At 49.0% G+C, this 26,597-nt stretch overlaps 1 protein-coding gene across 1 annotated transcript in view; it reads right to left on the bottom strand.

The window, feature by feature from the left end:
- Fam83f (family with sequence similarity 83 member F) overlaps positions 1-9,812 on the bottom strand; it is a 29,518-nt gene extending 19,706 nt beyond the window's left edge. Inside the window, exon 1 of the mRNA XM_051160027.1 lies at positions 9,258-9,812. Coding sequence (XP_051015984.1) covers positions 9,258-9,722 — 465 coding nt within the window. The 5' untranslated portion in view covers positions 9,723-9,812. The remainder of the gene's footprint in view (positions 1-9,257) is intronic.
- Between the last annotated feature and the right edge of the window lie 16,785 nt (positions 9,813-26,597).

Below are 26,597 nucleotides of genomic sequence, written 5' to 3'. Positions count from 1 at the left end.
CCTCAGCCTCAGTTCAGAGGCCTGTCTCTGATCCTGCAGGGCAGGGCTCACTGCTGCATGCTGGAGCTCACTTCCTGCTGGTCTGACCCTGTGACATCTGTACTGACATAGGCTGACTGAAGGGGACATACAAGGGAGACTTGATCCAAGCCGGCTCTTGACTGACATATATACACACATGATCAGGATCAACTCATCCAACCACCGAGAAGCAGGCATGACCTGCTGGGGAGTAAGGCCAGCAGTTCTTTTTAAGATCCTAGGCCAGCTTTCCTCTGCCCCAAGGCATGCTTCTGGGATGACTTCCCCTGCACTAAGTTGGTGTTAATTAGTGAAAATTATCTAATGCAAGCTCGTTTTAACATTAGCTTAAAGCCAAACATAATTAGAAGATAAATCAGCTACTAAAAAAAAAAAAAAATCCAATGAAGATACACAAACGAGTTTTTGAATCATCCACTAGTTTGGGTATGTCCTTGTACCCAGAGCCCTATGCTAGACACTGCAGAGCAAGGCAGGTCTCAAGAAACGCCTCACCAGGTGTTTCCTGATGGACCTGTCAGAGTGGGTCAAGAGGTTGGCAGCTTGCCTGGAAGGTTCTGAGGAGTGATTTGAGGCCATTGTCAGGTGATGTGGCCTTGGGAGGGCTTCCCCCAAAGAGGTGGGGTGTGTGTGCAGAGAGATGCCTAACTGGAAAAAAAAAAAGAGGTGTAGGCTCAGGGAGGGACTGGCGGGTGAAGGTATGCAGGCCATACATTTGGGGAAGGGGAATTGTGAGCTCACAGTGCTCAGGCCTTCAGCTTCACGCTCAGCTCACACACAGCCTGCCCTGCCCTGTGCAAACAGCTGACTTAGCCATCGTTTTGTAGGAAGCATTCTCATGTAAGCTTTTTTTGTTCTTTTGTTTTGTTTTGTTTTTCGAGACAGGGTTTCTCTGTGTAGCCTTGGCTGTCCTGGACTCGCTTTGTAGACCAGGCTGGTCTCGAACTCACAGCGATCCTGCCTCTGCCTCCCGAGTGCTGGGATTAAAGGCGTGCACCACCACCACCCAGCCCATGCAAGCTTGGACCTCAGCCCCATCTCAATTACCGATCAGCTCCACTAATGACCAAAGGTGTGACTTCATCCTCTCTGACCCTCCGTTCCCTGGTCTGTAAAATGCTAGATTGCCAGACTGGTATCACACAGGGCTGTTGGGGGCCGGAGATGTAGTTTGGTGAACAAAATGCTTCCTCAGCCCAAACACAGCCCTGGCTTGCATCTTCACCATTACAAAAACCAAATATCGAGCTTAAGTACCCAAAAAAATAATAGTTATCCACACCATATCCCACTCCTCACTGTACTGAAAAGTAATTCCTTTTTTGCTTCACCCATGTGATCTAGGTAAGGCTCACATTTAACTCATCTGTCGATTTCTGGTACCTGGCACATAACACCTTCTCAGTAAGACACGCTGAGTGACGGTGTGAATAAGGGGATTGTCTGGGCAGTTTGAAAACCCCTTGGGAGGAGAAGTTAAGGTCTTACACAGTCTGCCCTCTAAGACAGGAGCCACAGGAAGGAAGCGTACTGGTCTCTCCCTCCAGCCCACCACCACTTCCCAACTCATCACTTGACGGGGGTGGGGGGGGGGGAATATGAGAGAATGAGAGAGAGAACACTTATCCAGAGCCTCCCACGTGCCCAGCACAATGATGACCAGCTTACAAACTGTATCCAGGATGAGAGTACAGATCATCAGGAAGCTGGGCCAGAGACGCTAATCATTAGAAAGCCATCGGCTCTCTTCCAGGGCTAAGATTCTGGTATCATTAACAAGCGCTGACTCCATGGAGTTCAGAGAAGGAAAGGGAAAGCCGGAGAAAGCAGGAGCTCTGGCTTAGGCTGGCTGCTCAGAGCACCTGGGGGTGGGTGAGGGTGCGTGGTGGGAGTGGGGTTGAGGGTGGTGCGGGGGTAACTAGGATGTGCCAGTCAGTGCCAGGAACCAGAGCAGGCAGGCATCCCTGCAAGACCTCTGTTTCTGCCCTGCTCCCTCCCAGCTCAGATTTGGCAGCTAGCCCCAGAACAGCCTCTGCTTTGTATACTCTATGAGGGAGGCAGGCCTGGCATGCAGCCAGCCTAAGGGAGGCAGCGGCCTAAGGGCTGAGAAGGTAGAGAGAGAGGGATGTTAGTATGGGAATCCCTAAAAGGGTCCTTGCCTTTTAGGAAAAACACAAGTCCAGGGGCTATGGCCCTGAAGAGAACAATATAGAAAAATCTACCCACACCCCCCCCCCCCATGCCTGTGTTACTTGCCCCAACACTGCCTTCTCGCCCTGACTCAGCCCAGATCAGGGCAGCTAACAGTCATGGACTTGTCTGCCTCCAAAGACAGTTCACAAGCCTCCAGGGCCGGACTGGCAAAGACGACTGATGACAAAGACATTCTGAAGGTTTCTGGAAATTTCAGAGAGAAGAGATGGTTCCAAAGAACAACTCTCAAGAACAGCACACATTTGCCCAAGGACACAGCTGTGACCCTAGTCTGGGTGGAATTTCAGTCAGCCTTTTCTAAGTCTTAGGACCTCATGCTTCCCAGGAGCCTCAGGATTAGCTAAAGGAAACAGGCCCTCTCCTTTCTCAGCAGCTTTAACCTTGCTTCACAGAAATTCTTCTGTCTGCCAGTATTACTCACTCTTTTCAAGGCACAGTCCTCATGATTCTTAGCACAATCTTGTAAACAACGCAGCAAGAATCACCCTCCAAGTTCCAGATGCAGAAACAGAGGCCCAGCTAAGTGGAATAAGTTGCCCAGGGATAACCAGAAAAGCAAGGAAAAGAAAGAGACAGCAGCGTGAGCAAGAATGAGGATTCTGCCAAGCCTGGCTCCCAGCTCTGGATGCCTTTCTCTGGTCAAGGGCTTGGACCATCTGAGATCTCTGCCCAATAGACCCAGCTTTACAACCACAAATCCCAGAGGTCACGAAGAGGCTTACCAAGGCCCCACGTCCTGTGTTCTACTCTGGGACTAGTGGAAGAGTACATACCACTGTCAACATGTCAGGAACCCATAGTGTAGGGTTTCAAAGACACCCCCTCCCACCCCACCCCCCATTAAAAAAAAAAAAAGGTTTCAAAGCTACAATCAGCTCAGCAGCCTAGCTCACTCCTGGCTAGTGACTCCTCTCCCTGGAATCTGAAGGTCTCTACCGTCAAAGGATCTAGGGACTCCTTCTAAACTCTGGCTGAGCCCATGCAGGTAGTCAGGCCCTTCCAGGGGACCATCCTCAAGCGCACCTTCCTTTCCCAGTTCAGGAAAGGGCGTGGGGTGGGGGTTTCTGTGCTTTTCCGTCTTATTCCTTCCTACTCATAGCAGAGTCCAAAGGGATCCCAGCCTAAGGGTTTGGCTGGCATAGGCAAACAGCCAACTTCCCTTACCTCCATCATAGCAAGGCCAGCAGGTGAACGGAACTGAGTAGCTCCTGGGAGCTGGGACCTTGAGCAATGGAGACCCAGCTCCCATGACAGTGCTAGAAGCCAGGAGTAGCTTCTGGGGGGTTGGGGGGGGGACTGAGTAGCTCCCTATAAGGAAAAAGAAACACAGCTGGCCAGAGCCTCTGGCCTGAGTCTCCCAACTCTAAGTGCAGCCCCCTCTCCTGCTCAGAGAAAGAAGCAGCTATTTATCAGGACAGTCAGCATTTCTGCTTCTGGTAACCATAGCTTCCATGGACAACCCTTCCTTTTCTTTTTTGGGTTTTTTGTTGTTGTTGTTGTTGTTTCGTTTTGGTTTTTTGTTTTTTAAGACAGGGTCTCTCTGTGTAGCCTTGGCTGTCCTAGACTCGCTTTGTAGACCAGGCTAGCCTCGAACTCACAGCCATCCTCCTGTTTCTGCCTCTCGAGTGCTGGGATTAAAGGCGTGCACCACCACGCCCAGCTGACCCCTCCCTTTATAAAGCAGCTAGAAACCTAGACCTTGTTCTATCTGTTTTCTTGGTCGGCAAACTAAAGCGGGAAGAGATTTGTCTAAAGGAGTGCAGCTCGGAAGAGGATGACTGGGTGGAGACAGTTGCAAAGACCCTTCAACTCCTGGCTTCTGGCACTGTCATGGGAGCTGGGTCTCCATTACTCAAGGAGCTGAAAGACCAACTTAGAACTCCACAGCCAAAGTGCCCAGAGATTTCAGAGGAAGCCCAGACAAGCCTGGGCAAGAGCCAGAGGCCTGTGGGGCTGGAGCTGGAACTGCAGCGGGGCCACTAGCTACCAGTCATCATGGGACAAGGACCCCAGAATGGCCTGTGTGTCTGAAAGCAAGCTCATGTAGAACCGACACTTGTGGGAGGGCAGAAGAGCTGAGAGAGGGACAGTATGTGGGACCTGCAGATCCCTGGGCTGTGCAGGGCCTGTCTCTGGCTCTGTATATTTAAACCAGCTTCTAAGAGCAGCTCAAGCTGGGGCACGGTGGCACATGCCTATACTTAGGAGGCTGATGTGGAAGATTCATTGCAGGTTGGAGGCCAGCTTGTAGTATGTAGTAAATTCCAGGCTGACCTGAGCTACAATAGGGAGGACCTGGTTGTTTTGAAAGGCAGGAAAAAGGGGAGCAGGGACACAGGGCTCAGAGTATCCTAATCAATTGCCCTGCTGAGGATGAGACAAAGGGAGCTAGGAACCGGACCAGTGTCGGGTAAGGTACAAGTAAGCATACTGTCTGACTCTACAATTTTATAAACCAGTAAGATCTTAAAACATTATGGAAGTCTTTGTTTTCCCCTTTTCCAGTTTTCACACGTATGTAATGTGCATGTATATTAGCACACGTATGTGTGGGTGGGTGGGGGTGTATGTGATGTTGGGAATCATCCTTGACAGCTCTTCCACCTTAATTCTTTGAGGCAAGGTCTCTCAATTGAACTCCGAGCTTGTCAAACGCCGGTCCTTGCTAAACAGTTTGTTCTGGGGATCACCTGTCTCTCTCTACTTTTGGTTGAAATTACACAGAGGCCACCACAGCCACCCAGCATTTACATGGGTTCTGGGCATTTGAACTCTGTTCCTCCTACTTGCCTGGCAAGTGCCTTAACCACAGTCATCTCCCGAAGCCAGTAAACACCCACTCCCTTCTGACAAAGTGACATCTACTTCTCTGTATGTCACTGGCTAGCCCAGTACCTGGTGCAGAGAAGGTACTCAACTTGGTACTATTTGCTTAATGTGGCTGGAGACTGATGGTCATGGGAAAAGTCTACCACCTGAAAATCCAGGTCTCTTGGTGACTCTAAGACCTTGCCATATCCCTTGGGCACTGCATCCCAGCTGTCTGTTCACCCTTGCCTCCCACCACCTGCCCAGATGTCTGGCCAACGGTGCTGCATCTACCATACCCTGTGCTTTGGGGCCTCTCTCTAAATCTCTTTGGCCTTAGTCTAAAAATGTTACTTCACTCTTTTGAACATTAGGTTTCCTCAGTGACCTGAGGACAATGGCCTGCCCTACAGTGCCAAGGAAACCAAACAGTTCATGGAGAAGTGGGAAGAGTAGCTGGTACATTTAGAATGTGGGGCTGGGGGGTACAGGAGTCAGGATTCAAATGGATGCCATCAGTCATAAGGACAGGCATAGGCTTGGTGCCATCTCACCCTACCTGCTGGATCAGATGTTCAGACAGCTTCAAAGAGCCTTTCCTAACCTGGCCTAGGGGTGGGCCTAGTGTCTCTCTGGCCACTCCTTCTCTCTAGCATTTGTCATACTGAATTATAAGGATGGATTGGCAGATGATTAGGCTACTTAAGTGTGGGGGTGTGTCTCATCTATCTCTTCCATTAATGCACGCCTGGCGCGGAGGGATGCAGGACCTTCCGAGTGGCCGGCCAGCCCAATGGGTTGAGGTTGCTTGTTCTTCTTACTCTGGTTTCCCAGCTTTCCCAGGGGGCAGCAGCTTGCCCTTGCCCTCCTTGTTAGCGTGCCACAGGCCAGGGTTTCTAAAAGGCTTGGAGTTTAAGAAGACAAAGGAAATTGTTAACGACACTAAAATAAGCAGATCTCTCTCAAGGTAGAAAAACAACAGAAAACCCCACCCCACAAGCAAACACAGCTGGATCTTTGAATGTCGGGTACCAGAGCAGCTTAGCGGAGCGTTTCCACCATTTGCAGAGGCCCAGAAAGCAGTTAGTTCATTTAAGTCCTTAGAGGCTTTTCTCCCATGCACAGGAGGCACCACCATACTGACCTGTATGCTTGCTGTGGGCATTCCTCCCAAAGCCATAATTGTGTTTTCTTTCTTTCCTTCTCTTCCTCTTTTTTTTTTTTTTTTTTTTTTTTTGTTGTTGTTGTTTGTTATTTTGGTTTTGGTTTTTTTGAGATAAGGTTTCTCTGTATAGCCCTGGCTGTCTTGGAACTCACTCTGTAGACCACGCTGGCCTCAAACTCAGAGATCCACCTGCCTCTGCTTCCTGAGTGCTAGGATTAAAGGTAAACTTGTGTTTTCAAGCCTAAGAAGGCTCCTTTTTCTGTTTCCCTTTCTCTTCCCTGGAATGGAAGAGTTCCTTCTGTGGCTTCTCATGAGATGATTCTGAGGATTAATTGAAATACAAGCCAGTATCCCCCAGCACCCAGGTGGGCCGCCCTCCCTCCAAGGCCATGGACTCTTAGCACATAAACCATCTCTCAGCCTAACAAGGGAATCTCCCTCCCTCAGGCTGAACAGGGAGGAGAATCCAATTTGATTGCCAAGGAAATATGCTTGCCATTTGGATAAGCACGAGGCAGGGCCAGGCAGTGGTCAGGTTAGCTGTGTTTGGACTACAGGGTACTTATAACGACACAAATAACCTTTGGGGAAAACTTGTTTCCTGCTCTGTGCCTCAGTTTCCTTACCTGTAAAAGAGGGTACCCACACCCCCTACCAAGACTCACAGAGCACTCAGCTCCCTCCAATACAACTTCTTTGCATCTTGAGGCAAAAGAAATCTCTCACTTCCGGCTCAGTCGTCTCTAACTGAGAGATTGTCTCTAACTGAGAGATTGTCTCTAACTGAGAGATTGTCTCTAACTGAGAGATTTCCATGCCAGTTTTTTCCTCATTCTCCCCCTCCAATCCTGCAACCCACCTCCTACAGGGAGCCTTCCCAGGCTCAGCCTCAAACTCCTTTTTCCTCCTAGCAGAGTCTCAGCACTTAAGCAAAGTCTTGGAGGGCAGAGTCCAAGGCTTGGATCTTTATGGCTAGTGCCTGGCAGACAGTGCACATTCTGGGAATACATATCAGGCCCATCTACACATATAATACTGGTTCTGTTAAATATTTATCTAAAGAGTTACGAAAACCCCACACTATAGGACAGACCGGTCACAGAAGCCTCAGTGGAGCCTGGAGTCTGCCTTCTAACAGGAGCACACGATGGACACCACAGCTTGTTGAGCCCACTGGATCCATTGCAACTCCTTGCAGAATCCCGTCCCACCATGGCCAAGGGCAGTGGGCAGGGTAGTACAGTAAGCAGCTCAGAGCAAGGGCACTGGCCTTTGGGTTCAGGCTCAGCTGTGTACTAAGTTTGGCATGTAACTTAACTGTCCCTCATCTTGATTTCTCCTTCTGCAAAGATAAGGGAACCATCTGTCTCACCTAGGGGCTGTGAAAAACAAGGGGCCAGAATGTGAGGAGGCTTAAGCAGGCAGTAAAGGCGTTTGCCCCCAAACCTGACAACCTGCGTGCTAGCCTTGCTCTGTGCCTCAGTTTCCTTACTGTACAAGAGGGCACTGTGTACAAGCCTACTAAGCGGCTCAGCTCCCAACAATCAAACTGCTTTGCATTTTGAAGCAAAAGAAATCTCTCACTTCCTGCTCTAACTGAGAGATTGCCCATCCCATTTTTTTTTTTCTCTCTGCCATTCCATACCTACAACTCATCTCCCACAGAGAGGAAGGAGAGACAGATTCCTGCAAGTTTTCCTCTGACCTATACACACACCACACACACACAAAAATAATAAATGCAATTTTTAAAGCAAATGAGAATGTTATTAACACGGTGGGTGACATGCCATAGGCATGAAATACATCAAGATTTAGTGACTATTACAGAATATTACATCAGTCTTGACCCTTGACCCCAGCTACAGTCCACTGCCCAGCACTGCCACCCACTTCCGTTTCCTCTCTTTTTTGTGTTTAGCTTTTTTTCTTCAGCAGTGTGCAGTACACAAAGAGAGCTTAGCAGACAAAGGACAATTATTCTAGAGGGAAGGTGGAAGAAAGGACAGTGAAAAGTTAACTTCTCTGGCCACAGCCTAGGTCACACCTCCCAGGGAGACGAGCCCCTCACTGCCCTTCCTAGCATCTTTTCTCCTGTTTGCCCTCCAGGGTAAAGATGGCTGTAATTACACTCATGAAGCTGAGTAAAAACAGTGGACCCAAGCCTCTGGTTGCATATTCAGTTGGAGCTGCTTAATACATCCCAGTGGAGGGTTGACTACACGGCTTCAGGGAGTGGAAGCATTGGGCCAAGCCTGACTACCTTCAGTAGCCCACGTTTTATCTGGAAACGACCCAGGTACAAAGGGCACAGAGGAAGATTAGTCTCTCACTTACCCCACAACCAGCTGTCTAACTGGTGTGCTAACCAGGCTCCTTGGAAACACCTTCTCTCAACACCCAGGCAGAGCAGATGGGCTAAGTAGGAGCCTCTTCCTGAGCGCCTGAGCCCAGTGCCTTGTGGGAGCATCCAGCATTGGGCCATGCCACAGCTAGAGCTCAAAATAGCTTCCTTCATTCATTTGAGCCTTCGTGGGCTCTAGTACCAAGCCCAGGAGAGGGTGGGAATGGGAAAGCCGGGCTGTTTTGGGGGGAGAGAGACTCCTAGGAAAAGCTCACCTGGTGTGGAGGGTGTAAGGGAGGTCATCACCAACCACCCCACTACACGATCAAACAGAGAAACGGCCAAGTAAATCCCCGGCATAGGTCAAGATCAAGCCCAGTTTGGCTCAGGGCCTCACAACCTTCACCCTGCCCAAGGATAATGCGTGTGACAGAGGTACACAAACACAACGCCAACGCCTCTGGACAAGGCAGTAAGACAGCCCAGCATTTTGTGATTTGCCACAAACGGTTCACATCCATCTTTCAAAAGGTCTTACCACAGCTCTACGAGGTGAGGGCGAACTGGGGACCATTTCCCATTGGGTGGAGAGAGTGGCCAGGCAGTGAGAGCAGTTTGGGGCGGAGGGGCGGGGGAGAGCGGGGGAGAAGGGCCCATTGGTGCAGGATTAGGGCCGAGGCCTACCTTCTGGGCCTGCTGGATCATCTGTCTGACCACCTGCTTCAGGTGCGGCGCCTTCTCTTCTTTGGGCGGGTGGGTGAAGAGCGTGACACGGCTCACGCCTCGGTAGAAGCTGGAGTCCGTCCACCCTAGGTCCAGCGGGGGCACTTCGGTGTCCGAGCGGTCTGGCCAGTAGGCCAGGGACTCGGTGGGCTCGGCTGGGGTCTTGGCCTTGACCTTGGTACGGGTGTTGGAAACGGCCTCCTCGTAGGGGCTCCAGGCGGCGCAGAGGGCTTGGCGCTCCTGGCTGGAGAGGAAGTCCCGCAGCCGCTCCTTCTTGACCCATTCTTGGTAGGCCTGCTCGCCTCCACCCAGCAGCGCCTCCAGAGCGGCCCGCCGCGGCTCGCAGTAGTAGAAGGCGGCCTGCGCCTCGGTCACCCTCTCGTTCACGTGCGCCTCGTCCAGGCAGCTCAGCTGGGACTCGGCCATGGCGCCCTAGCCCTGTCCTGGGGCCCCAGGCTTGGACCCTGCAGTCCCCACCGCTGCACCTGGAGCGGCCAAAGGGCGGGGCGCCTCACCTGGCCGTGAGGCCCGCCCCGTCCCGCCCAGCGATCGCCAGTTGGCCAATCGGCGCGGACCCCGGTGCGGGCGCGGCCGTCGGGCGTAGGGACAGCCACTTCTGCAGGGAGTGCGGGAACCTCGGCGGTTGCCCTACCCGACGCCGTGCGGCAACGGGCCATCTAGCCCTGCTGGGGTGTGGAGCCTCAGAGTGGAAGTGAACTTGGAGCTGAGCAGTAGTCAAAGCCACTTGCGGCCTTTGAGCCACGCCCGCCTCCCAGCTGCGACCCATCGGTGCAAGAAAGGTCGGCGATTTGACCCTTTAGGCATCCAGCACCCTCCGGATTCAGCCCGGCGGGTTCAACCTCATCTTCCCTCGCCCAGGGCCCAGAGCGCATGTTCCGGTCCGGACGCCGGCGGGGTTTAGCAATCTGACCCCTCTGGCCTTCGGGATCCTAATGTGTATGCTGTTGGGCTAGATCTTGCGGACTGTATAGAGGGCAGTTGGTGTGGGAAAACAAAGATGGTAATGAAATCCCTTGTTTTCCCGCCCAGGCGTCCCAATTCTGAGATGAGAGGCCTCCGGGGGCTGTCAGTTCAACACAGTCACTACAATTTTTTTTTTTCCTCCTAAAAGAACCACCCAAACAGAAAAGATGTAAGCAGGCGGCAGTGAATTTGCCCCTCGTTTTAATTTGAAGTGGTGAGTGCGTGTGTTTGGGCCTGATAGGCTGCCAGAGGCCTGATTACTATATTAGCGATTCAAAATATATGTTTGAGCTCAAGGAAGGAAGCTGAGCACAGCCACGCGCACACCACCACCGGAGGATCTGCCGGTTCCCATTGGATTAAATACAATCTTCTTAGTCATTATCATATTATTTTGTTCGTGTGCTGCTGTACAATTTTGATTCTCCACGTTCAAAATATTTTCAGATCATAGCAACCAAAGGTTCACATTTCTCTCATTTTGTAGCACAGCGACTTGGAGCTGGAAGGAGCTTTAGAAATGAGTCCAACCCCCTCATTTCACAAACGAGGAAATTGAGGCCTAGAAATAAGCGCTTTTCTGTATCTCCGGAGAAAGGAGAGGCTAAGGCGGGGGAACCACTAGGCTCTCTGCGGTGTAGGAGGTCCTTCCCCTACATGTGGTCTCCTTTGTTCTTTCTGTTCACAGGTTATTGGGGAACCTTGTTTTAATCTAGGATATGTGTGGGGAGGAATCAGTGACCATTTCGAAGGCGCTTTATCGCTCCCTGGCTCCCTCCCACCTCCCCCCCTACCTCCCATCCTCCACCTCCCCTCCCACACCTCCCACCCTCCACCTCCCTCCTTCCTCTCTCTGTTTCTCTTTTTTCTCTCTCTCCCTTTTTCCCTCTCCCTCCTCCCTCCTCGCTGCCCTCTGTGCTTGGGATAAAACTCAGGGTTTTGGCAGATTAGGCAAGAGCTCTTTCACTGATCTACGCCCTAGAGCCCCACTGAAGGTTTGGGAAAACGAGTGATTATATTGTCTGCAGACACTGGAGAGATGGTTAAGAGCACTGGCTGCATTCCCAGAGTACCTGGGTTTAATTTCCAGCACCTAGATGATGGCTGGCACACAACTGTCAATAGCTCCAGTCCTAGGGTATCTGACACTCTTCTGTACTCTGCGGGCACCTGGTATGCGTGCGGTGCACAGACGTCAATGCAGGAAAAAACATCCATATGCATAAAATAAAATAATTTTAATTAAAAAAAAAATAGATTGCGGAGTTTGTGCTAATAGTCACTGCTGACATCATCGGTCAGCCCAAAGACTGTCACCTCACATGTTCCTTTCCACTCTTGAGATTCAGAAGGTTTTGCTCCTGGTAACGCTCCATTCTAAGTGTGCTATAGGCATAGTCTACCTTCAGTTGGGAGAGCATTTGCTTGCTTTGGAGGCCCTGTGAAATGCCAGGCCCTCTGCTTAGGGAATCCAGAGGAGCTTGAAGCAGAGGAAAGGAGGTACCGACAGTCAAGGAAACACAGCTGAGGAGGACAACATGGGTGTACCAAGGATGCTTTAATAAACGCAGTCAAGCCAGATGCCATTGACCTGTCACCCCAGCACCGGAGAAGTTGAGGTAGGAGGAAGGTAAGCTTGAAGCCAGCCTGGGCAACATAATAAAGCCATGTTTCAAAAAGCAAACAACTCCTACAAGAAAAAGGCAATCATGTAACTCAGCATTTACTTACTATGCACCTGGCACAATTCATGCTCACTGAATTTTATTTTATGAGACAGAGTCTCATCCCCGGGCCGCAAATGCATTGTAAGTAGAGGAGATTTGACTTAACATTCCTGATCCTCCTTCCTCCACCTCCCATGCCAAGATCAGAGTGTATTTCTTAAGAAAACGAACCAGGGATCTGGGTATGGTGGCTCATGCCTGTATTCTCAGCTGTTGGGAGGCTGAGGCGGGAGGATTGCTATGAACTGAAGGCAAGTCTTGGGCTGCTGTGGTTGTTTGAATGAGAAATGGCCCTTATAGGTATGGTCAAACACCTGGTCCTCGACTGGTGGCGCTCCCTGGGGAGGCTTGGAAGGTGTGATACAGTGTTACTCTTCTATTGCTGTGTTAAACACTATGACCAAAACAACCTATAGAGTTCATTTGAGCTTGTGCTTCCAGAGGGTTAGTGTCCATCATGGCAGGAGCAGGAAGCTGAAAACAGGAAACAGAAAGCAAGCTTAAAATCAAATGACACCAGTCTTTAAATTTACAAAGCTTGCCCCAAGGGAGGGACATCTTTCCTCCAGCAAGGCCACACCTCCTAAGCCTCTCTCGAACAGCACCGACTGCTGGCCCAGTCTTCAAGTGCCCAAGACTATGGGGGATGTCTCATGCTAACCATGAAGAGCTTTGCTGGAGAAAGTACATTGCTGGGAGTGGGCTTGGAGTTCCCATGGTCTCTCCCAGCTTCCAGTTGGTTCTCTGCTTTGTCATTGCAGCTTCCTGCTCAGGCTGCCTGGCCTGTTACATGTTGCTATGTGTCCCTGACGCAGTGGATTCTTATCCCTCTGGACTGGTAAGCACAAATGAACTCTTTCTTCTATAGATTGCCTTGTTGTGGCATTTTATAAAAAACAAAACAAACAAACAAACAAAACCGGAAAAGGAACTAATCTGTATTAGTTGGTATTGACAGTGGGCTATAGCTGGAAAGAAGCTGGCCTTCCTGAGCTTTGGAGAAATGTGGAAGACGTGGGAGCCTTGGACAAGAAAAGCAGTTGAATGCTGTGAGCAGAGGTCAAGTCTGTTGTGTAGGAACATGGAAGACAGCAGAGCTGATACTAACAAGGATGGTAGAGCCCCGGCTCAAGCGATTTCAGGTGGGAACATTAGCAATGAGCTACAGGCCATTTATGTATTTTGGCAGAGCATCTGGCTGCCTTCTGCCCAAGTCATAAGAACTTGCCTGAGCCTAAATTTTAAAGTAATAGACCGGCTAGTTCACTTAAATTGCTTTAAAATATTTTTAAAATTATCTTCTTATTTTGTGGGTATGGCTGTTTTGTCTGTATGGTATGTCTTATGTACCATGTACATGAAGTGCCCTTAGAGGCCAGGAGAAGATATTGGACCTCTGTAACTGGAATGATAGACAGTTGTGAGCTGCCATGTGGGAGCTAGGTTCACATCCCTGGAAGAGAAAGCAGTGTTCTTAACCACTGAGCCATCTCTCCAGCATGTGGCAGAAGAAATTTCAAGGTACCATAATGTCGAGTCTGTGGAATGGTTGTTACCGGTAACACTTAACGCAAGTCTACAGTGACAAAAGGAAATACAAACTGTACAGCTTGGTGGAAAAAGGAACACCAGGAAGCTCAATGCTACAGCCACGGGACATGTTGGAGGAGGGGCTGTAATTGTAACAGAGATCAGCTGCACAAAAGAGCAGCCCGCTCCGCACTGGAGCCACATGGTAAAGAGGTTGACCTTTCATGACCTGGGGGTTAAACAAGATGTACTGAGTACTTTGGCAGAAAGTGATTTGTAGTGATGCTCCAAGACTTTAGAGGGCCGGACAGTCACCTGGGCAAGAAGTGTCTGGTTGGTTAAAATACAGGTTTGGATTCAGTAGGTCTTAGGGGAGGCCAGAGGCTCTGCAATTCTAAAAAGTCCCGGGCTGACTGACAGGTGGGGTTTCTTGAGGGGTTAGCATTTCAGGGCTGAATGAATGAGAGCATGAACGAAATTCAGCTTGCCTGATAGTCGCTGTGTGTCCCTGGGAAAGTGAGTTCTCCTTGCCTTGGCTTCATCCTTAGTTAAATACTGATTTATTTAATACTGGGCAAGTGTTAACAATTATTGAACACTGGGCAAGAAGCCCTAGAAGGAAAGATTCTTGGAGAAGGCGAGCGAGGTGGTGGAAACGCAGTGCTTTGCAGAAGGTCTGGCACACAGCGGCTGCCCAAGCAAGGGAGTCTGAGAGCCTGGGAAGAGGAGACTAGAGAGAGAGGGGGGAGTGGAGAGAGAGACAGAGAGAGAGGCACTGGGCCCACACCAAGGAAACCTCAACTTGTTACTTATTTGAGCCAGGGCTTTGCTATCTGACCCTAGCTGGCCTTGAACCCAAGATCCTCCTGACTCAGCCTCCAGACTGAATAGGTTATAGGTGAACTGCCTCATCTGTCTGGGACATGACTATGGTAGGCTCTATGCTATAGCTACAGCTGAGGGTCGAGACAACACAGCAGCAATAGCTATGCCAGGGCCCATGCTAAGCCTTTGATGCCTCCTTCAAATGCACCGCAAATCCTATCAGAAAACTCCTTGCTCATTCTCCATGTCGGTTAATTAACACACAGAGAAGTTTAGAGCTCGCCTCAGCTCTTTACAACTAGTAAAGAGGAGAGCCAGAATTCAAACCAGACTGGTGAACTTCAAGGCCTACCCCGTCCTCAGGGTGTTGTGCTGCCTTGGTTGAAGAGATGAGAAAAAGAGTAGAGAAAGTGTTCGCCTTGTTCGGTAGTTTACCCATTCAATAGACAATTACTAAGGACTTAGCTTTGTGCTTAGAGTTAGAGGCCACTCAGCCACTTACCAGCTCTGGTTTTTTGTTTGTTTTGTTTTGTTTTTTAACATTTTATTGTTTCTTTGTGAATTTCACATCATGCACCCCAATCCCACTCATCTCTCCACCCCTTCATATCCGCCCTCTGCCCCTGTGACCTCCCCTGCCCACCCCCACCCTCACGAAAGGTTAATAAAAGATGTAAAAAATACAAAAGGAAAATCTTGTCATGGAAGCTGTAGTGTGCCACAGTGTGTCACACAGCACGCTCTTTTGTTCACACGTCTTTACTTGCAAATGTTCATTGCAATGAGTCGTTGGTCTGGTTCAAGGCCCCTGGCTACCCTATCAATACTGGATCCTCACCGAGACGCCTCTCTTATATCCTCTTGTTGGCCTGGGTCATGGAGATCCTGCCCCTTTGGATCTGCCGGACAGGCCCTTCATGCACTGCAGCAGTTCATAGATGAGGTCGATGTTGAGGTGGGTCTATTCAGAGCCCTGGATCTGGGCCTGGATGGTAGCTGAGTTGGTCGGCCAGATAGCTCTCCAACTCTTTATTAAGCCTTACTGACCTCTGTTCCAGGTGGAACAGGGAAGTGGGGAAGAAACCTCGAGCCAAACCAAGCTCACCCAGGGCTTACATTGAAGTAGAAGGATTAAAACATATTTTCCCCCACTCAAGGGGTACAAATATGTGATAGGACTTGGGTTTGGACAGAGGGTTAGACTAGTTTAGAAATAGTTCACATTAGGGAAAAAAGAATCTCTCTGCATCTGATGGGAACCATGTTGGTTATTTAGTGATGGCTCACTTTTACATGCTGAAAACATACTTATTCAGTCTACATTTTTGCGAGGTTAATAAGTACTAGGCAAGACGCTTGCCACTGGGAATAAGAAGGAAGAATGGGACATCACAGGTGGCTTCTCTGGTGCCTCCTATAGGTAGTTCCAATGGATGCCCAATATTCACAGTGACAAAGAGCTGGGGTCATAGCTCAGAGGTAGATCACTTGCCTGGTACGTGTGAGGCCCCCAATTCTATCCCCAGTGCTGATCTTCATAAGGTAGGTGACAAGGGGACATAATGGCAGAGAGGCTGTGGGTAGGGAGGCAGAATGTACAATTGTGTAACGTGTCTTGTCTCCTCTTCCTGAATCTGTTAAAGCCATTTGTGAAAGGAATTCGTGGTGAAACAGTATGGGTGGATAAACTGAGGCTTCTAGAAGTGAGATCTCCCCTTTCAAGGTCATCACTGCCAACTGGAAATGTTGGGGTACTTACTCATATGGTCTCACCCCCAAGACTTTCCACCCCCACCCTATAGCTAAACACTGTAGATTACTGTATAGTTAAAATAAAACAAGCAAAATAATACAAACAAATAAACACCCTGGTTTCCTTTAGGTACCTGTAGATTAAGCTATCTAATTTAGGTCCCTCAGCCGGGCAGTGGTGGTGCATGCCTTTAATCCCAGCACTCGAGAGGCAGAGGCAGGCGGATCGCTGTGAGTTCGAGGCCAGCCTGGTCTACAAAGCGAGTCCAGGACAGAGAGACCCTGTCTCAAAAATAAATAAATAAATAAAAATTTAGGTCCCTCTAGACCAAAGGACACCCCGGGAAAGCCTCTAACACTCTATTGGCCCCTCTACTTCTGGGCATGGAGTTTCCCCCAAGTTAGGTGGGATCTACCCTGATTGCATTTCCAGCTCCACAGGCCACCTTGCCCAAGGTGACTGCTGTCTTCTGAGAACTGTGCCTCCCTAACAAGTCCCTGCCTGCTGCCTCTCTGCTCCTTCCTCTGGAGGACCAGCCCTCTAACCCGCTAGATACTTGGCTCTAATTCACCTTCCTCTCACCCTCCGCAGCCCTCACTGCGGGCTGCGCTTTCTGCATTCTGTAAAGATATGACACCTTATAGTTAACATTAATTGTAGCTGTGTTCAGCCCCATGCATGTCTATTTTCTTAGGCCCTCCTGTGTAATTTGAGTCCCAAAATAACCCGTCTCATGATATATTCTTAGATAAGTTTCCCAAGGGTGACTTTTTTCCTCTGTAGCAATTTGTGTCACGAACCGCCTGTTATAAAACTTTGGGGGACTCACTCACACCTTGGTAAAAATTTTTTCCCTTGCTGCTGTTCCCAGAGAAGGTGAGAGAGTGAGGAGAAGAGCTTTCTGTTGCACAAGGAGAAACACAGATCCTGGGACCCCAATGGGGTGGCCTTTTCCTCTCGCTCACTCTGCAGCTCCAAGAAACAAATACTTGGAAACCTCTCCCATGACCCTAAAACTTTTAGCTATCCATTTGGGGAAAAATTTTTTATGTGTATGGGTGTACATGAGTCCATAGAGCAGAACCCCATATACCAGATGTCTCACTACCCTCAGTGTCAGTCAGCTTTCTTGCCCCTTCACTGGTCCTCGGGTGAGATGGGCTGCAATTGCCAATAATCCTGTTCGGCTGGTTTTCTCCAGGACCCTACACACATACCACTAAACCATTTCCTCTTAGTTGTTTTCACAGCCCCACCCCCCACACACTACTCCTCAGCGTCCCCACCTCCCCAGTCTGTTTAGAGTTCAGCCCAATCCCTCTACCCCAGTACTTATCTTTGCTTCCTCCATTTTTTTCTCTGTGAATACGGTTTCCCTTAGCATGCTTTAGCTCCTATCTGTGAATGAGATCTGCTTCCAAAAGACGTCATCCCAGTAAAGGAATTAATCTCAAAGGGGAAGCACCATCCCGGGGGCCACCAGTAACATTTCCTACGCTTCCATTATTTTACAGAGTACCCCGCCCAGAGCACCCCGCCCAGATCAGGCATCTTCTTGCTCAGGCAGCTTTTCTCTCTTTAAGTTTCAGGCCTCTTTCTTGGGACTGGGTGAGGTTGAGGCAGGTCATCAAGATGACTCTTAGCCCCTGAACTTTGCCACGAATTGTCACGTATTGCTCTTCTTGATGGTTGTGTTGAGCAGGTCCCCCCCACCTGGAGGTGGCCTTCCTTTCTATTTACCTCCTCCAGTGGTTCTCAACCTTCCTAATACTGAGACCCTTTAATGCAGTTCCTCATGTTGTGGTGACCCACCCCCCACCCCCCCGCACCATAAAATTACTTCATTGCTATTTCATAACTATAATTTTGCTACTGCTATGAACTGTGATGTAAATACCTAATATGCAGGAATCTGACATGCAACCCCCAAAGGAGTCAATGACCCACAGGTTGAGAACCACTGATCTACACCCTAGCCAGCTCCCAAGGCTTCATAGTCATCTTTGACTCCACCCTCACCCTTCTGTCTGACTCTTCCTCTGACGTGTACTCTGCTGCTCCTAACCTACAGGCTGTGCACTCAGGACCTCTAGTGTGTGACATCCAGGTTCCAGGCCACTAAGACAGGGATCAGCAAGCACTAAGGAAGTAATCATGCTGGCATCCGTCTTTCAGTAGGTGCATGGTTAATCTTTATCGTACCCCGGAGTCACATCTCTAGGTATGATTGTGAGGACATTTTCAGAGAGGTTTAACTGAGGAGGGAAACCCCACCCTGAGTGTGGGTAACACCATCCAGAGGGAGAACTAGAGAGGCCACAGCACTTATCTGTCTCTGCCTCTGAGTACAGATGCGTTGTGACCAGCTGCCTCATGCTCCTGCTGCCGTGCTTTCGCTGCCATGATGGACTGTGCATCCTTCAACTGTGAGCCACCTCTAGAAAGCCATCCACTTATCTCCCAAGTTTCCAAGGCCTTTAAGAACCAGCTTGAAGCTGGTGGCACACTAGCACACCCAGCACTTGGGGAGGCAGAGGCAGGTGGATCGATATGAATTTGAGGCCAGCGGGGACTACAAAGTGAGTCCAGGGCAGCCACGCCTACATAGAGAAACCCTGTCTCAAGAAGAAAAAAGGAAAAAAGAAAGAAAGAAAGAGAAAAGCCTTCTTACCTTCCACCCCTGCTCTCCTGCTACCTGATCCCTTCCCCACTCCCTTTCCCACCCAGTTCTCTCTCTTCACCTACTTCTGATGTCTATTTCCCCTCTGAGGGAGATTCAAACAGCCCCCTGCCCTTAGGCACTTCCTTTCTTAAGTTGTCAGGCGTCTGGTCACAGCTACAGATAAATAACTGATACAGATGGGAGTCAGGGCTGTTTTAGAAATTGTCTCCCAGTGGGGTGATGGTGGCGAACACCTTGAATCCCAGCACTAGGGAGGCAGAGACAGGCTGATCTCTGTGAGTTTGAGGCTAGTCTGGTCTAAAGAGTTCCAGGACATTAGAGCTGTACAAAGAAACCTTGTCTTGAAGAACCAAAGTTTTAAAAAAGACAAAGCGAGTTCAGGTCAGCAAAGGCTACACAGAGAAACCCTGTCTAATTGAAAAAAAAATGAAAGAAAGAAAAGAAGCAGAGAAAAGAAAATAGTTGTTGCTGGGCGGTGGTGGCACATATCTTTAATCCCAGTATTTGAGAGGCAGAGGCAGATGAACCTCTGTGAGTTCGAGGCCAGCCTGGTCTACAAAGTGAGTCCAGGACAATCAAGGCTACACAGAGAAACCCTGTCTCGAAAACAACCACCCCCAAAGGGAGGAGGGGAGGAAGAAAGAAAAAGAAAAAGGAATTGTTTCTGATGTGTCCAGGACCACTGGCTTTCAGGGAAGGGAGACAGTGGGCCATAACAGCTCTCTGCCAAATCCAGTTAAGGCTGGTTTCCATCTACATGAGTGCTCTGTCCTTCAGCACACACACCCCCCTCCCCGTTTTGTGTTCCTGCCTACTGGAAAGAAAAAAAAAAAAATCAGTCCTCTTCTGAGGAGTCCTTCCTAATTGCTGTCCCCTAATCTCAGAAGGGGAAACACCGTCTTTTTGTACCAATAAAATTGCTAGTCTGCCGTAGGCTCTCCCTGCTTCTGTTCCTAAGCTCTTCTGTTGCTGTTTTTGCTTTGGGCTAAGATTTACTATGTAACCAGGCTTGTCTTGAACTTGTAGTGAGCCTCCTGCCTTCGCCTCCCATGTTCTGGCATTACAGAAGGCTGTTAATATACCCCTTTTCTAAAAAGGGCAGAGAAGAAAGGGGGAAGAGAGTGGGAGGGTGGAACCGGGAGATGGGGGACTGTGATAAGGATGTAAAGTGAATAAATAAACTAATTAATGAGAAAAAGGAAAAAAGAAATCTAAATAAATAAGTAAGTGAACTAGCTTGAGGTCCACCTTCTTGGAAAAGCCTTCCCAGCTTCCGGGCCTCTTTTAGCACCTCTTCCTTTGAATTTCTTTAGCAGCCCCTAGAACTTAAAAGAACTTTCTATGACAATGCACAAGTTCAGCATCTGGGACACTCCCGCCCCTGCCCCCACTCCTCCTTTCCCTGTTGCTTACGGAGCCAGCGGCAGTACACTTGCAGGAGGCCCGGAAGCCCAGGGGTGGAGCTGCGGTTAGAGGCTTATCCCCCCCCTTTCAGTGAGCCCACCCTCGGTTAGGGTCTTGCATTCAAAAGTTCACGGAGGGAGGGCTGACTCTGACGGATGCCTGGAGCCAGGCTGGGGGAGGGACAGAGGCAGGGGACCTATAGAAAGGCTTCACTCTGTCCTTTTCTGATCCTGATTCCCCCTCCTTCATCAGTCAGAAGAAGGGCCTCCCTCGGTCTATGTTTCACAAATGCTTGCTGCTTTTCTTCTTCTTTGTTTTGTGTTCTGGCTTAGACAACATCTCACTATGTGGCTCTGGCTTGGCTTCTTCCTCTTTCTCCCAAGTGCTGAAATTACAGATGTGAGCCACCTGCTCAGCACTCTTTTTCTTTAAAGATGATTTAAAAAGTACATTGTGTCATATTTCTGACAACACAGCCTTTCTCCCTAAGTGTGTGTGCACACGTGCACGCACGCACAAAGACACACAGTTCCCTGTTCAGTTGAATGGCTGAAAAGGCATATGTTCAGGTGAGCTGTTTGCCTTCCATGTCCTCACTGTGCACTCTAGCACCGAGCTCCATCCCAGTTCCCTAGGCCGTCAGGGACCTTACCCTTTGCTGTTAGGGATACAGACTTTCAGGCCCTGGAGCCTGAGCACTAACACAGAGTTAAAGTATGCAGGAAGGGACCAAACCCAGACCTGGAAGCTTAGGAGAGACACTTTGGGGAAAGTAACAACTAGGTGAGGACAGAAGGACCTAGGGAGCCAGGGCTAGACAGCGGAGACATGTGTTTTCACAGTAGGAGGCCCCAAACAAGGAGAGCATGGGGGACTTCAGCACCCAGCAGAATGACATGAGCTACAGAGGTGGAGGTTGGAGTGGGAGACTGGAGCAGAGAGTGGCGATGGTGGGGAGATGCGGGAGGGCGTGGCAGCAGGGATGGATGGGACTTAAGAGAACAAGACAGCCTAAGGCATTTATTTATTTATTTATTTATTTATTTATTTATTTATTTATTTATTTATTATCCAGTGACTGTGAGGAGAGGAAGATGGCAAAAAGCAGATGTTTGTGTCATTTTGGATGTGAGAAACCTAGGAGGACCGGTAGAACCCTCTAGAATATGCAACATTGGAGATGCCATGGGGTATCCGAAGAGAGAGGCCTGAGAGGCACCCTGATACGCTGGTGTGAAACTGAGGAAGGAATCCTGGGGTGAGTGTAAGAATCCATGAAGCAGCCGGGACTGGTGTGGCACACGGCTTTAATCCCAGCACTCAGGGAGGCAGAGGCAGCTGGATCACTGTGAGTTCGAGGCCAGCCTGGTCTACAGAGCAAGTTCCAGGACAGCCAAGGATACAACATAATGAACTGGTGAGGCCGCTGAGGCTGTGGCTCAGTGGTCGTGTGCGTAGGCCCTAAGTTCCATACCCAACAGGAAGAGAGAGAGAAAAGGACAACATAAAGAGAGAGAAAGGAAGAGACAGCCTAGCCCCAGAAACAGAGCTAGAGAGCCCCAAGGTCTTTTCAATAGAAATCCTTGAAATGAGGAGAGCTTGGTGGCATACTCCATTAATCCCAGGATAGGAGAGGCAGAGGTGTGGGTCTCTTTGAATTTGAGGGCAACCTGGTCTACATAAAGAGTTCCTAGCCTGTCAGGGCTACATGATAAGATCCTGTCTCAAACAAACAAACAAACAAACAAACAAAAATTCAAGAAGTTTACCAATAGAAGGCAGAATCCTCTGAAGTTCTGTTCGGCTTAATGTAAATACCCACTTACTAATTCCTCTATTGCTTTTCTTTCTTTCTTTCTTTTTTTTTAAAGACACACTTCATTCCCTGACTGCACCCATCATTAATTGAACCTTGTCGTAGAAGGGTCTATGGACTAGTTACTCACTGAGCATATGCTGTCTGCATGGACTAAGAGCATACGCGTGCTCTTGAGCAAGTAGCGAGCCAGCCACCCTTCAGTTTCAGAGAGATTAAAGCACGTCCCTGAACTCTAGTAGCTCTGGAGAGAGTGAGAACAGTCAAGACTGCTGTGTGTCCCCCTCCCTTTTTCTCCGCACCCCCCCCCACAAACCCATCTGGACTTGCCATGGTAACTAAGCCTCCTCCAGCGTGGGAAGCAGTTACCTAGCAACTCCCCATAACCAGGTCAGAGCTGGGGAATGAGACGCCACTCGCTGCCTCCCCTGGGGAATTCAGACGTAGAGAAATGGGATGGCCACAAATGACCTGCTTAGAGGGCTAACTGGGAGCACCTAGGTATGGGAATTTCACATCAGGTTCAGCAAAATGCTGGGACTATGGCGTAGTCCAGGCTAGCCTGAGCCTTGTCCACAGAGCAGACAGAGCCTCCTCCCTGGGTGCAGTGCTGACTCTTTGGAACAGCATGGGACCCGTCTCCATTGACTTTCTAGTGTGTATGACGGAGTCTACAGAGAAAGGCTGGTTTGGAAGGCTATAGGCGTGCATCTGTGTAGACACTTCACTTTCGGAGGGAGCTGAGGGTTGTTCACTCAGCCTCCATCTTGTCCTTTTATTATGTCAAAAAATGTTTATAGAATGGCCTGTTGGCCATAAACAAGCCGGTTCCTCCTCTAATATCCCCTGTGTACCTGGTTTCAACTGCCATTCTCCACCCTGCCCACACGTATTTCCTCCTGCCTGTGGGCAGAGCCCACCTGGGATCCCCAGGCTCTGCCTCCTATAGGATCCCTTCCTAAAGACTAGGCCAGTGATGGCTGGCTCATTCCTAAAGACTAGGTCAGTGATGGCTGGCTCATTCTTTTGGACATGGCAAGTTGAGGAGTGACATGTGAGCCAGTCTTACTTGTGGAATCTGGGAGGATGGCCACTGCACTGAGAACTTCTGGGTAGGTTTGTTTTACTAATTAAACTTGGGGGTGCCTCTTCTTCAACGCACATTGCCGTGTCTACATGTCATGCTGGGAATTGCAACAACGCCACCGAGAGGAAACACAGTGGGCGCTTGTTGTTGTACCCCTGAAGCAAGCAAGCAAGGCACTGCCCACTTTTGCACTCCTCGTCCTGGTAGGTCATGACACCCTGTGTTCAAGGTACTTCCGGTCAAGTCTCCGTGTTCTCATTTCAGGTTCAGACCGAGTGGACCACTTAGCAGATGCCTGGGGCAAGTCTCGATACAGACAGGCAAACAAACAAACAGAACAGAAAATACCAAACATTCTTCTACCTGAATAAGCCCAAGATATGACAGACTCCCTGATCTTTTACCTCCAGGCTAAGAACCATGATCTACCGGCAGCTGCATGCCCAGTTTCTTGCAGGTCTGACTGCCCTTCCATGCCTTCCCATGCCTAGGACGCTCCGTTGGTACAGGAATGAGGTAATCCTGGAGTGGCTTTCCATTTTTTTCCCCTAGAGTGAGAACCACACGTCTCTTTCCCACTGCAAGTTCAGTGAAGTCAGAATTGGTGGCAGTGGGTTATTTTTTCTTTATCTTTTAAGTAGAATTTTCTTCTCAGCAATTTTAGGCTCACAGCCAAGCAGGAGATGCAGAAGTCCCCAAAGGGCATGTGTACCCTCCCCTACTGTCAACATCCAGCGACAGAGTAGGGTGATGGCTACAACTGATGAATTGTCACCAGAAGTCCATCGCTTGCATCAGGGTTCATACTTACTGCTGTACTTTCCATGATTTGACGGAACAGATGCACCGGCTCTCTGTACCACAGAGCTTACCTGTACTAAACAGATGCACCGGCTCTATGCACCACACAGAGATGACGTGTACTAAACATTAACCATGCTTGGTCTAGTCATTTCCCCTTCCCCTGTGACCCTTGGTAAACAGACCCTTTTAGCTTTATTTTATTATTTTAAAAGTTTTTTTTTTTTTTTGCTGCTGGGTGTGGTGGTGCATACCTGTAATCCCAGCACTCTGGGAGGCAGAGGCAGATGGATCTCTGAGAGTTTGATCCCAGCCTGGTCTACAAAGCAAGTCCAGGAAAAGCCAAGGCTACACAGAGAGACCCAAAAGACCCTGTCTCAAAAACCCAACACCTCACCTCCACACACACAAAGCACTGAGCAGTGCCTCTCTGCCATTCCTAACCTGCTTCCTTCCCAAAGGGCCTCATGCTTACTTCCATTTTGAAAATTCTGAATACAGCTGCTAAAATAATCAGTGTGTAGGCTTTTGTGTTCACAGCTTTTAGCTCCTTTGGGCAGATGACAAGCAATGTGGGTGCCAGGTCACGTGCTAAGATGCAACAGTCTGTCTTTGTTTTTGTTTTTGTTTTTCTTTTGAGACAAGGTTTCTCTGTGTAGCCTTGGCTGCCCTAGACTCACTTTGTAGACCAGGCTGGCCTCGAGCTCACAGTGATCCACCTGCCTCTGCCTCCAGAGTGCTGGGATTAAAGGCGTGTGCCACCACGCCCAGCCCAACAGTCTGTCTTTGAATGTGGCCTTGCCTGTTGCATTCCTACCAGCAGCAAGTCCCCCTATTCCACATCTTTATCAGCGATTGCTGTCTGCAGCCTTTGGATTTGAGCATTCTAATAGCTGAGTAGTGTTGGCTTGGTGCTGTTTTAATCTGTAACTCCCTAAAGGCACACGAGCTCAGGTATCTTGAAAGAACACTTGCTGCTGTCTGTACATCCTCTTCAGTGATGTGGTCTTTGGCTTTTCCTGGACTTGCTTTGTAGACCAGGCTGGCCTCAAACTCTCAGAGATCCATCTGCCTCTGCCTCCCAGAGTGCTGGGATTACAGGTATGCACCACCACGCCCAGCAGCAAAAACAAAAACAAAAACAAAAACAAAAAAACAAAAAACTTTTAAAATAATAAAATAAAGCTAAATGGGTCTGTTTACCAAGGGTCACAGGGGAAGGGGAAATGACTAGACCAAGCATGGTTAATGTTTAGTACACGTCATCTCTGTGTGGTGCATAGAGCCGGTGCATCTGTTTAGTACAGGTAAACTCTGTGGTACAGAGAGCTGGTGCATCTGTTCCGTCAAATCATGGAAAGTACAGCAGTGTTTGGGTCTTTTGTCTTTTTTTTTTTTAAGACTAAGTCATGGATTTCTCCTAATTAAGTTTCAAAGGTGACAGTCCTGGGGACTGGAGAGATGACTCAGTGCTTAAGAACACCGGCTGCTCTTCTTCAGGACCCTGGTCAGATGAACACATGGTGACTCACGACTGACTGCCTGTAACCCCAGTTCCAGTGCCCTCTCCTGGCCCCCATGCACGCCAGGCACACACGTGGTACACAGACAGACATGCAGGTATAACATTCAGAATATAGACAAAAATAAAATAAAAATTTTAAATTATACTTTAAAAGTGGCAGTTCTGCCTCTGCACTGAGCTCCCTCTTACTCAAGTTTGTGTGGTAATGCCGTATCAGACTTCTCTTTCTCTCTCTCTCAAGGCAGGACCTCACATGGCCCCAGGCTTTCCTCAGACTGACCCTAGTTGACGAGAACTTTGAATGGTCCATCCTCTTGGCTCCACTGCCCCAAGGGCTAGGATTATGAACATGTACCGCACTGGTTTTTGTGGTGGTGGGGTTTGAACTCAGGGCTTCATGCATGCTAGGTAAAACACTCCACTAATTTAGCTTCAGTCTCTGCCTAGATGTGTCTTTTTTTTTTTTTTTTTTTTAAGTAATTTTTTTGGTTAACATACAAAGAAATTGGTTTTATTGTGACATCTTTATTCATATGTACCATTACATTTTGTTCTCATTCCTTTTTCTACACTCCTCCCCTTTTCCTGCCTCTGCCCCTCTTGCTGGTCATCTGCCTCCCACACGTAGTTTCCCCTTTAGCCTTCATATTATGTATAAGTATAATATTAAAACTTAAGATACTTTATATCAAATTATAGATATATTTATTGCCTTTTCCAGATTCTCGCTCCCCTAAGATTTGTCTTCGGCAAATGTTTTCTTAAAGGCTGTGTCTCCTCTCCTCATTCTTTTGACATGCAGAGTCTACATCACAGAATTGGAAAAGAACGCTAATCAGGTCTTTTCTCTCTGAGCCGCTTGTTAAGCCCTCTCCCGCACAGCCTGCGTTTGTGTATCAACCACTGGATGAGTGATCTGTTTGCCTTGAGCTATTCAATCTAAGTGTGGGGGCGGATCAACAAATCATCCACTGTAGTATAGTGTTTTGAGTACTGGGACAGATGCAGAGCAATGAGGCTATAGGCAGTTAAGGGGGGAGAGGGGCATTATGTCAGCCATGACCATGGGGCAGTTTTGCAAGTGGGAAACATGAATTCTGAACTAAGCTTAGCGTCTGGACCTATGCTACCTAGTAAGGTAGCCACTAACGACATAAGTCTATTTC

This window comes from Acomys russatus, chromosome 17 (genome assembly GCF_903995435.1).
Source record: "Acomys russatus chromosome 17, mAcoRus1.1, whole genome shotgun sequence".
NCBI lineage: Eukaryota > Metazoa > Chordata > Mammalia > Rodentia > Muridae > Acomys > Acomys russatus.
Note: the sequence above shows the minus strand (reverse complement) of the source record. Positions and strands in the feature narration are given on the sequence as shown.